This window comes from Manacus candei, unplaced genomic scaffold (genome assembly GCF_025592945.1).
Source record: "Manacus candei isolate 608988 ecotype Guabito, Panama unplaced genomic scaffold, ASM2559294v1 h1tg000072l, whole genome shotgun sequence".
Lineage (NCBI taxonomy): Eukaryota > Metazoa > Chordata > Aves > Passeriformes > Pipridae > Manacus > Manacus candei.
In genome coordinates this window covers 4303660-4316199 of record NW_026138120.1, presented here as the reverse complement: position 1 = coordinate 4316199, position 12540 = coordinate 4303660, and the positions used below count along the sequence as shown (strand labels likewise).

The window sequence follows — 12540 nt, the reverse complement described above, 5'->3', positions numbered from 1 at the left end:
CTGGAGGGGGTCCCAATCTCAAAAAAAAAATACTCTGAGGTCATTAAGTAGTTTGAAAATCCCGTCCCAGACCTTTCCCCAATATTGCACAATATCTATATATGTCTACTGTGAGTTCCCACCGTGAACAGAATTATGCAGACCTATTGCCTGTCTATAAAAAAAAAATGTATGTAATGTATGTAATGATCAGTAAAAATGTGGTTTTCCCTCTGTTGACTCCTACTGAATGTGAGTCAGACTTGTGACATTTTTTCATGGTGGCTGACATGTAGGCTGCACTAATTTTTGGGAGTTTTTGCCATTTTAGCAATAGGGCTTTGCTTTTGATGTCTTTGGCATATTGAGAATGACTTTATAACTTGAACAAACTCATTTAGTTAAAATGCCTTTGACATCTTCTGGGAAAATCCATCGCTATTAAGCAAAGGATTGAAAGGACACTCAGGAATAGGGAATTTATGAGAGTTAAAGTGGGTTATTTACAAATAGAAATGATTAATTATTTGCACCAAGGATGTGTTTGTTAGAAATTAATGCTTCTAAGACCAACAGCCTATTTTACAATTAAATGCACTTAACATTTGGTTAGCTTTTTTCTTTTGGTTCAGTCCCAAGAGAAGAATGATGTCAATGTGCTCATTTCCAAGTGACTTAATGATTACTCTTTGGGTCACATCAGTGTCAGAAACCTATGTATTGCAAGGCCTCAATTGCCCAGCACGTAGCACAGAGAACACGATGTGCTCTCAGACACACAATATACAATTTTGCAGGCACTAGAACTAATGAGCACTATTTTCCCACATGGTTGTTCCCCACAGTTGACTGCAAATTCTAATTGAATCATTTTCTCATATCTGGAGACTGGACAGATCCTACTCTCCCTCTCTCTGTATTGCTCTGCAGTCAGGCAAACTTAGAGGAGCTTTTATTTATATGTCTCCCCATGCCTGTTGTGACTGAACTGCATTTGAAATCTCACTCCTGTTGTCACTGAGAAGTTGGTTGGGATTCTTGAGTTATAAGGGGGAGGGTGGTGATGGACAGGTGGATGGAGAAACTCACACAGAGCATGGCTGCGTACACTCCGTTTTCAAAGTCAGGCTAAAAAATGGAGGGATATATAAATAAAAAATAGCATCTTTCAATGTTGGCTGATACTGTTCTGACAGGTGAAGAAGCATCCCTTTGCTAGAATCAGAAGAGTACCAAACCTGCTATGTGGGGAAGGTGTAGTGCTGTGCTCTGGGGAAGGATTCAAGCCATAAAAGTAACTGAGGAGGAGAAGGTTACCACAGCTGCTTGAATGCTTATATGCTCTTTGCTATCCAAACCCAGCAAAATAGAAGGAAGATTGAGTAGACAAGAATTAAATGTTGTATAAACCTAATGGTGAAGGTAGCGGGCTAACATGTTCCCCATGCAAGTGAATAACAAGGTCCAAAGCAGTGTTTCTAGACCCAGGATCTAGTTTACTATAAGGCACAGCCAGCTTCAGTGTCTATCCCAAGGGTTGTGGTGCACTGCAAAGGTATGCTACATCTTTTAGACAGAGAGCTGGCAGTCCCTGGGGAAAGTGTGTATGTAAACCAGCTGCTGAATTTGGCCCCTGAAATGCAGTGGTTTTGCTCTGACTGCAGATACCTCTGCTCAGTAAGGTACACAGTCCTCTGTGAGGATGTGTGAGAAGTACCTGTTGCCATCTCTGTCTTATGCTGATGTGTCCCATCCGCATACATGAAAGGCTTCAGTTTTCACACTGTGGCCATTGTGCCCCCCTTTCCCTGTGCCAGTGCTTGATTCACAAACCACACAAGCTCTCCTGAGTGAAATGCTTGTGTCATTTACACAGAACCCTGTAGGAACAACTAATGCACCTTCCCTTGTAGAAAGAAGCCTCTCTTGATGCACTGTAACTTACTTATACAGTCATCGGTCACAACTGCATTGCCATCGTCACACTCTTCCCCGTCCTGTACGATCCCATCTCCACAGGTACCACTGTCCTCAAAGCGGTAATCCACAGGATAGAAAGGGGTGAGCTGACCAAACAAACACACAGTGGTTACTGAATCAGACCAGGAGCAGCCTGGCTAGCAAGCAGAGTTGAAGGGCTATGGGAGGCAGATCCCACAACTGGGTTTTCGTATCCTGCTAGTTGGTGGTTCATAGAGTTTATACAGAATCTGATTCAAAGTCCAGTGGATACAGGAAGGATCCTGCTGCTGATTTCAGTGGGACTTAGCTTAGCTCCTTGAAGCAACAAGGAAATATGTGGGTTTGGTTTGCAGGGTTTATGTTCTTTGTACCCTAGTGAATTTTACCTTATTTTGTATTAAATAAAAAATTGTCTTTACTACCTTAATTCCCCAAACTCTGCCCCAGTTTGTTCACCAGTGGAACCTGGTTCAAAGAGAGGTCAGCAAAACCTGCAAGAGTGCTGAGTTAATGCCTCAGTTTTTAAGATTCCTGTGAACAAAATTCACAGAATTATGTACATTTGTGGCACTGCTGAAAAATGAGCTTTTTCTCAATTTCTTTAATTGATTTTGTATGACACCTTGAGTACAGAAGTATGTTCTGTATTTCAAAATGAAATATACACTCACGAGTTTTCTGAGACCATATTTTCACCTGGACTGGGAGCCATCCAAAGGTATCCTTGAAATACAAAGATCTCTGATCTCTTCTAAAAGCTAAGGCATTTTCAGTGTTTAACCGGTCCAATTCTTCTTGATTATTCACCACAAAAATCTGGGGCACAGAAAAAGAGGTGATTGGTAACCCTCTCAAGAAGTTTTTTTGATTATCACAGAACTGAGTTTTGTCAGCTGGCATATGAATCTGCAAATAGGTAAATAATTACACAGAAAAATGGTTTGATTGTCTTCTGAAACAGGATGGTGTGAGAACTTACACCCATGGACTGCCAGACCACAAGAGGCTCCTGGTAAGAAGAGATCCAAGTTTCCAAAGGAGAATGGTCTTCTTTGAGCACCCAGCTATGACTCAGATGGCCCCAATTTCAAAATGAATATCCACAGATAAGGATCATTCAAATACCTGTGCACAGTCATTACTGAGAAGAACTGTCAGGTGCTCAAATGGTTTGATGCTGGAACAATTGCAAAATCCATATGGGCACAAGTGCTTTTTGTGGGTTTATCTACAACTATTTAAGACATGCTCACTACAAATTAAATGATACATGGCTCAAGACAACCTTCACTTATCTTTTGCTACTTTGTTTAGATTTAATTTGCATTAAAATGCATGTTTCTTTATAGCATATATTTTTTTCTAGAGTGAAGTCTTCAATTAAACCGAAAAAAATTAGTTCAAAATGGAAAAATCAGGACAAGCTACTCTCTACCCATTTTTTAATGTCTCATGTGAAATTGGATGTAAGAGGCATTAGAACACAGTCTCTTCCTTAGAGAAGGAAGCTGCTTCTCTTCCAAAGCAGCTTAATCAATTTAATTTTTGCAAGATTCAAACCATTTTTAAATTAAGAAAAAGCAAGAATGCTTCTGAGCAAAATGGATTTAGGGTTGAGTCTGACTCCCACCAGCATAAACAGAACTGGCTCTTTTAAAAACAAATTACTCTGAAATTTTTACATAACAGAATCATTCCATAGCTCTGGACAAAGGCCAATTTCATTAAATAAGCATTGAATAAAAATGCCTTCAGCTTGAATGAAAGAAAGCAAAGAAATAGGAAGTCAGCAAAGAAATGATTCTGTAATTGCGTTCAGGAGCTCATGGCCCAGCCCCAGAGCTTCCATTTCTCTTGAAATCAATAGCAGATCTGTGCTCTCTGAAACTCTCTATTACAGTTACTGCCCTTTGAAATTGCAAAAGGTTTAAACAACAGAATGCACCTTAGCCAGTGATGGAAAAACAGCACTGTGTTTCTCAGTCTCTGTGCTCCTCTGGCAGTGCTGGCATTGGAGGAGCTGGCGGGTGCGTAGGTGATGGCACCAAGGGTGTGCTGCAGCTGGATGCTGCTTTGGCAAACTCTGGGACGCAGGGATTGGGGCACAGAGCACCATCTCTCTGTCTTTTTCATGTTCAGCTATGGAAATCCTGACAATACCACTTGACAATAGTTTTCAAGTGGTACAAGACAGGCTTCAAAGCTGCTACGTGGGGATGTGAACAGAATAAACAATAGTGATGTTTAAGTTCCTACTCTTTACACTCGAGGAAGTAAAACAAATAGGGTGGGCAGGAGAAGAGGGAACACTGCTCTGCAAGTGCTCCACTTCCAGAGCTAGGCCTTGCCTCTTTGCCATCCCACATTCCTGAGAACAAAATAGCATTCAATCATCATCATATGAGGGCTCATAGCAGTAGCTTATGGTACTTTTATTTTAGGTAGTTACACTCTCTTTACTATCTTTTAAGATCTAGTATGAAACCGTGCCTGAAGGAGAAGGAGGGTAGTAAGACCTACAAATAATATTGTGAGCCTTATACCTTTTCCTATGAGTTCTCGCAGTGTGATGTGGTATGCACCTTTATTTCAGCAGTTTCTAATGCAACACTGCCAAGGGTGGGAGCAGATTGCAAGACTTGCAATGCAGTCGTGCAAAGACTGACTTCAATGACCCAGTTTAATGGACAGTGTTGCTAGTATGTCCCTTTCACACACTGTAACAGCTTTCTGATAACGTGAATGGAGATGTTAACTAAGCTAACTGCTGCTTATTGACATTCATAGACAACCAGACACTGCACAATTTCCACTTGCAGGAGTGGAGTGGCTGGGCTATGCTGATACACAGCAGCAAGGTAACATCTTCATTGCTGTCTAGGTGCTACAATGCACAGAATAATAAGGCAGGGCCTAGATGAAGGAAAATTACATAAATAGTATTTACAAAGCCCAGAGAAATCAGAGATTTCACTTTTCACCAATGCCTTGTTCTTTAAAGTATTTTGTCCAACTTGCTCATAAAAATGTTTTCACAGCTAGAGATGGAAATTAGCTACATAAAGTGTATGTCTACAGACAGGAGTTCAGAAATCTGATTCCCGTGGTTTGTGGAAATTCCTTTTGTTTCAAGGTAGACAGTCTATACTTTGGTAGAAAGTTCTATTGTATATGCTCACTACTTGACCCCAATATTCAATTCTGAAATCACCTTCTTTGTAGAAGAAGATATTAAAACAAACAAACTAATAAACAAGAAACTGACCAATCTTGAAATTTCGATTTAATGAAATAAAAATAAAATAAAAAAATTAATGAAGTAAAAATAGTAGATTATATATGTACAGTACTAGATGAAAGAGAGAATCCTCAGGCTTGAAAGGGATTTCTAAACATGTGCTACCTTACTGATGGTTTGAAACAGCTGCATTTCAGCACATGAATCATACAACCCTCAGACCAGTTATGAGACCAAAGTCTTTTGCACCAGCTGGATCTCAGAGGTTTTGTATACTAGAAATCACACATTTCTCACATACAGACATCTTCCATGTTAAACCCAAGATATTAGTGAGTACATGACCTCTTACAATAAAAGCACTTAAGGACCACTCACATCCCCTCCCAGAAGATCTGCTTACCGCAGGAACTTTTGGATAGCTGTGTCCAAACACAGATTCCTCATATGATGGGTTACTCATATGTTGTGGGTTTCTGCAGAGACATCTCCCTGGGGGCCCTGGAAGTCCTCTTTCCCCCTTTGGTCCTATTGCGAATTGCCCTAGGAAGCAAAGTACCAGGTTGTCTTGTTATGAAGTTAATACACAAAACACAAACACAGCCTTAATGAGAAAAGTACAGGTCAGGTGGATATATAAAATTACCAAGTTTTCATATATGCACATGCCCCACCAAATCCAGTGGGAACTGAGGGGAGGGATTACCAGAACCACTAATTCCAGTACTTCAGGAAAAAGATCCCAGTTTGTACCACAGTCATTTTATTTCAGATTATCTCAGCCTTTTAAATTTTTCTACCAGTTTTAGAGAAGAAGAGAGAGAACATTTGTCAAGAATAAATGTCAACCTGTTTGAAACTACAGAAATTCAGGACCGGATGAAGGCACAGATTACAGTGTCTGTGCACCAAGTTTTGTAGAGTCAGTCTCTGTATACACCTACAACCCTTTGGACCTGTGTATTTGTACAGCCACTTGAGAAATGCTGTTACAGAGGTTTCTGTACAGGAAAACCCATCTAGAAATACAGAAGTTCTACAATTAAACATTAAAAATGTTTTTTGACTTTCAAACTTTGGCAAGGATGCACTGTTCTACAAAATTAGACTAAGAGCCAATATATTCATACTGCAGACAGTGACATCATTACATAAATGTCTTTTAGTATCAGAATTTATATTCTAGAGGAAAAAGATTAACAAGCCTGACACATAAACTTTCTGTAGGTTGAATTAAGTCTTTAAAAAGTAATCTCAAGGTCCTGGCTGCCTTCCCATCAGCACGGTGAAAACTCACAGCTAATTTACTCAAGCAAAGATGTTTCATAGTGGGAGACACGAGATATATGAAGACTCTGAAGCTGCTCCCAGCTTTGTGGAATTACCATTTCCACACCACCACAAGAAACATCCTGTCCACTGATGAAAGCAAGGGAATGAAAAGGGAAAAAAGCAAAATGGAAGGGAACATTGAACAGATCAGCTGCGCTACAAACAGCTGTTGTACATTTGAAGCAACAGTAGTTTCCAACTGGGTTTGCTTTTCTTTTCAGATATTTTAGTGTATATCTGGGGTGAAAATATACCTGAGGGTTCACTGTCACTATACACTGTGGGTCGTGGATTGTCCTTCATGCCTGTGCGTGGTCTCACAACATGCCCAGAGTTCATGTGCATGCACAGCTTTTATCTGTACTATTATCAGTTACACAGTTTTTCTCATGATTTCTACAACATGCACAATTGCAGTGAACATAGGCCTCCAGCATTTAATTAAAGACAGAGTTTTTTCCCATTGTCCTTTTTTCCTCTTTGACTCCTATCCCTTTATCTTCTCTTTCCTTCTTTCCTTAATGCCATTGTGACTTGGGTCTTATCTGTTTTCCTTTTACAGAGCTGCACAGGGTGAGTATGTCCTGGCTCATCAGAAATCACAATCTTTCACTGTAAGCTAGGATATCTGGAGAAGGAGCAGACCTTTTATGATGGAGATTACCTAGTCTCTCCAAGGCTGCCTCCTCATCTACCAAAGTCCCACAAGAACCACATAGTCTTTAATTTTTGTTTTATTTGAAACATCAGAAGCCATAAAGTAAGCTTTAAAATAAGGTATAGACTCATTATAATGGACAAGACCTTCAGGAGAAATCCCCTCCTTGCCATTGATGGAGAAGCCAATCAAGCCCTGCAGCACTTTTTGCAGAGGGGTCTATGTGTATGTGATGTGTCAGGAGGGGCTGATGTGCCAGGGACACCCTTTAGGAGATCACCTCATCTTCTGCTTACCTAATCCTGAAGGTCCAGGAGGGCCTGGCTGGCCAACAGGACCCGGCCTTCCAGGTGGACCCATGACACCTGCAGGTCCAATGTCTCCCTTTAATCCCTAGAAGAGAGGAGACATCCATTTATTTGCTAAAGTATTAGTAGCACACAACCTCTTCCAGCATTGTCTTCCCCTTCAAGAAAGCCAAGACATTTGCCAACAGAAGCATGCAGCATGAGCACCTGGGAAGATGTGCTCTACCCTCCTACATGGAGACAGAAAGGCACACCCAGACAGGATTCCTGCTCCTAAATATGAATGGTCACAGGGATCCATTCTGTGACGAGTCAGGAATCTCCCTGATCTGAATTCAACCCTTTGATAGCACTTCTTTAAGGATGCCTTTTTATCCCTGGTAGCTCTCTAGGAATCAGTGCAGCTGAGAAAGAAAGAGGAAAATCACTAAGGAGTTGTCAGGTTGCCACAGTGACATTTCCCAGTCTCAGGATGCAGTCTTTCAGAAGCACAGTAATGACTTTGAAGCCCACACTATTTTCAGAAGTAATTTAGATGCCTGGATTCCTATATTTCCTTGACTTTCACTATGGCTATAGCTGTGTTAACGAATCATCAAAAGGCAAGCAAGGGATTGACTTTATTATGTGCAAGATAGTGTGTAGCAACACCATACCGACAAATGGTGTCCCCCTGGTACCCTTCCAAGCAGACAAAATACTGTAAAATTACCTGTGGTAGAAGAGTTTATACACAGTTACCATGCAGTAGCTAATATTCTGTAAAATCAGCCCTGATCTGCCTCATGGGAGTTTATTTGTGCAATCATACCCTTAGGCATTTGGAAGTTTCACCATAGAACTGTTCAGCACCTTCCTATTTTTTGCTCCTGAATTTAATACGGTGACATTTATTAAAAATAACTACATTTATCTTCCTGCCTATATACTCCCAAAGGCTTGGATTTCTCATTCCAGAAATGTATTACATTGCTTGAAGTTAAAATATCTGAGTTGATTTTTATGTAACAGCATACATTATTTAGCATAATAAAAATAATGTGTAATGTGTAAGCTTTCTTTTAGTGACAAAGGATATTATTTCCTTGAAGATGGTGCCATTCCAGGTTAATGTGCATTCAGAGGCATATGATGAGCAGTTGTATGTTTAATTTAAGAGTAACAAAGCATATATGGTAATACATAATATGTATATATATATATCCCATGTATACGTTTGAATGTCACTTGCACCATTTCAGCAGGGGAAGGCTGATTTTGCAGTGGCCCATAAAGAACTAATTGAATATTTGCTTTGTTTAATCCTATTAGGTAAGCTCTGTGCCATCAAAATATTCCAGGATTTATGCGAATGTCAGCGATGCTGATCTCTAATTACTTCTTACATTACACAACACAGAACTAGCAGACCAGGGTTTTGTAGCCCCAAAGAAGACTGTGGGAAATCTCTTTCCCCCACACAACAGCAATTTGGCAGAGGCCAGCCAGCGCCAGTCGGATGTGTGCTGCCTGAAAATGAGCTGTTTTCTAGGTCTCCTGCTTTGGAGGAATGATTGCTTAATGCTTTCCTGCTTAGCACAGACAGATTAAATAATAATGGCAGAGGTTCATATTAAATGCTTTTGCCTTGTTTTTTTTTTCAAATGTCCCCATGGCTTTCAGATAAGCTTTTCCCATTGACAATATTTATATTCCTCTCTTCTCTTTCAAAGTAACATTATCTAAAGCCCTAAGTCATTCCTCCTTATCAAGACTGAAGCCCTAAACTTGGTCCTTAGGGTGAATTCCCAAGCTACAAAGCTTTGGGTGTTATGTCTCAGTTAGCAGCAGTGAGGCTGTGACTTATGACTCCCACTTCCTGGACACGTTTTAGGAAGAACCTGGCCCAGAGGCAGGGAAGAGTTGAAGAAGTCAGTGAGCTAATCAAGAAGTATCTCAAAATGGAAGTGGAAGTGACACTTTCCTAATTTAGCTGCTTTCATCTAGCCATGTCAGCGGGATCAAGAGACAGGAAATGACCCCATGTTGATGGAAACTCTCCTCTCAGCTGAACAAACAACTACAGCACTTAGACGTGGCAGCCAGACTCATAGAGCCTTAAAGTGCCACTCTCTGTTTTTTTTCAAAGGATTAGAAAAGAAGAGAGGAAATCGCTAGCTCACTGATTTATCCAGAGGGAAAACTGCTTTTCATGCAGAAGATCAATGCTGAAATTGCTTTTGGGGCACCAGAAAGGGATTTGTGTACTGAGCCTTGGGACAGGAAATGCCAGTTTGGGGACAGACTAGACTTCTTTTAGTCACACTGATAGTTTCCTTAAATTATGATACACCTTATGTCACCACTTTTTGATTAAGGCATTGTGTAATGTGACAAAATATCTAAGGTCAAGTAAGGAGTGCGCTGTGTTCAAGTTGATCTGGATGCACTGCGTCTTCCCTTAGCCTCGTGCTGTGGAAAGATATTATGTGCATAGTACTTTAGCAGAACAGATAAACAGAGCTAACAAAAACAAAAAAAAAAGGCAAAACCAAAAAATTCCAGCAAAGGTCACACATCAACTTTTAAAGCATGACAAGTCTAGAACAAAAAAATATTTCTTGTGGGTCATCTAGCAGACTTACACGATACATGCCTTCCTTACTTGGGAACCTGTTATTCCCTCTTTAACACCCAACTTTTATTTTTTCCCCCAACTGGCTATTCTATGACTTCAGATACTACCTTCACTACAGTGAAGGAGGTATGTACCTCTCTTTGCAGTGTTGGGCCTAACCAGACTGCAATGTTGGCCATAATCAGACTGCAAATAAAATACTTTCAGGTAAGCTCATTGGCTCCTGTATCTGAGCAGTTGTACATTGACACCCACATCGGTGTAGCAAGGGCAGGTTCCCTTCCCTGTTGGCAGAAAGAAACAGGCTCTGCAGGTGACAATTCAGAGCACCAGGAACTGGTCATTTTTGTGCCCCCAAAGCACTGCTTAAAATAAATACAAAAGGTGAGGTGCACTCAGAGAGGCCCATTTGGTGGCTTGAACAGGTAACTATACCAATATTGTTACCTGCTTCTTGGAAAATGCTATAATGGAGGAATCAATATCCAATATACACACGATTCCTACTCTTTACAATTTGTCTGAAAGTCTGAAAATGTAGCTCTATCAGCATAATTTTGAGCTCTTTAGCCATCAGATGGGTCTGGGACCACAGCTTCATGTTGCTTAGTATTCAAAGGAAGGGTTCAAGGTCTGCTCAAATTGTATTAAATGACTGTGTTACCAAGCCAGGATAAATAAAACATTTCCCATGCTGCCTGGCCAGGGAATAGGTAAGGTTCTAGCCCTAAGGCTCTTGTGTAGCCTGTGTTTGCGTGTGAGGTGTTTTAGAGGTTCTGTCTGCTCTCCATGTGATACAGTGCATGGTAAAAGAACATAAACCACACAGTCATAGTCACGATCACACAGATGCCATGAGTCACAGGAAGAAGAAACACCATGGTCCTACTTGTTTGCCTCGTTTTCCAGGTCTTCCTATAGGTCCTCTGTGTCCCGGTACTCCAGACTGTCCCTTTGGGCCCATCTCTCCCTTGATGGGTATGGAGGGAAGGAAGCAAGATGTAAGTACATGATTGTACCTGCCTTATACAAGACAGCAGGTGGACATTGCTCTCATTCACACAATTCCTCTAGATAATCAGATGCCTTCTTTCTTAAAAATCAAAAATGATAATACAGTATTTTAAACCAAACATAAAGTAAAAAATATCTCTTACAATTTACCCGCATATCCCTGAAAAATCCTTTCATAAAGAGGAGGCCAAATGGAGAGATCAGAAACATGCTCAGATACTTGGGAAAGTCAAGGCTAGCAAAACTGTCAGATCCCTTGGTAAAATCTTGCTTTGCTGTTAAGGTGTATGTGTTATAAAGACACTCAGGGAAAGGGAGGTGAATTCACTCATAACCTCCTTAGGAGCATCTGCTATCTTCTTATCTTAATTTCAGATATATCATGTGATTATGTAAAAAAATATCCTCCTTTAGGTTTTCCATAAGCCAACATCTTAATTTTGTTTGTTTTTCAAGAATAGAAAAACAATGACATAAGAACTTATCAGGGCTATCACTGCTATTTATAGTAGAGTCACTTCAATTCAGAGTATCAAGAAGGAAATGTTTACTAGCTTCAAGTGAATAAAACCCAAACAATTAGAGCAGTTATGAATCTATAATCAAGTATTTGGATATGTTAAACAGGAGGAAGATTATAACTGAACAAATTATCTGGGAGAAAAAAGAAAAAACAACAAACAGCTAAATCTGAGAGTTTTCTTCTAAGCTAAAAAACCTAAAGAATTTGATCAAGTCCAAACAGTGTTGGTCACTGAGTCAAGCAAGACCTTTCCAGGAAGTCCCTGAAGTCACTAATTGACCTCATGTTAGCATTTAACACAACTCCCCAACACATCACACCCACTTACTTTTTGTCCCAGCATTCCAGGGAAGCCTATTTCTCCCTACGAAGTCAAAGGAGAAAAATAATGAGAAAATGTGTAATGGTCTTTGACAAAGCAGCACCTTCCTTGGAAGGAAGAAAAACAAGTGTCATGTATGGATATCAGTTAAAAAAATCATCATTGACTCAGCACTGCAGGTGATTCAGTAGGTGGAGAATTATAAGCAAAATTTTACAATAAAGCCCTTTGTATGGTAATGCTACTCCTCTGTCTGATTCTCTGCTTTTCTGCTTCCTCTTCTATGGCAAAAATATCCCAATCATGCTTTTGTCTACAGGCAACCCTGTTACCTGGACAACTCTCGGAGCCTGCCTTTGGGAATGACATTTCTCCATTTGCATCAAAAGCAGCTTACTTTTCCTTTCTTAGTTACAAGAACCACCAAGACATGAATCTCTCCCCTTTCTTCCTCTCCCCATATTATCATATCATCAGCTAAAAGCATTCTGGCAAGCTGCCAGTTCTGAACTGCACACGCCAGGAGAAACTGAGGTTACCTCCAGGGAAATCCCCCTCTGACTCACCAACTTCCCCCCTGCCATTGG

The 12540-nt window shown here is 40.4% G+C and overlaps 2 protein-coding genes across 2 annotated transcripts in view; one reads left to right on the top strand and one right to left on the bottom strand.

Moving 5' to 3' along the window:
• PLEKHA8 (pleckstrin homology domain containing A8) overlaps positions 1–3052 on the top strand; it is a 49163-nt gene extending 46111 nt beyond the window's left edge. Inside the window, exon 14 of the mRNA XM_051808318.1 lies at positions 2903–3052. Coding sequence (XP_051664278.1) covers positions 2903–3037 — 135 coding nt within the window. The 3' untranslated portion in view covers positions 3038–3052. The remainder of the gene's footprint in view (positions 1–2902) is intronic.
• COLQ (collagen like tail subunit of asymmetric acetylcholinesterase) overlaps positions 1–12540 on the bottom strand; it is a 44614-nt gene that overhangs the window by 6698 nt on the left and 25376 nt on the right. The window contains exons 10-15 of the mRNA XM_051808337.1: positions 11960–11995; positions 10984–11064; positions 7466–7562; positions 5583–5722; positions 2638–2757; positions 1925–2045 (exon numbers count right to left, since the gene is read on the bottom strand). Of these exons, the coding sequence (XP_051664297.1) occupies positions 1925–2045; positions 2638–2757; positions 5583–5722; positions 7466–7562; positions 10984–11064; positions 11960–11995 (595 nt within the window). The remainder of the gene's footprint in view (positions 1–1924; positions 2046–2637; positions 2758–5582; positions 5723–7465; positions 7563–10983; positions 11065–11959; positions 11996–12540) is intronic.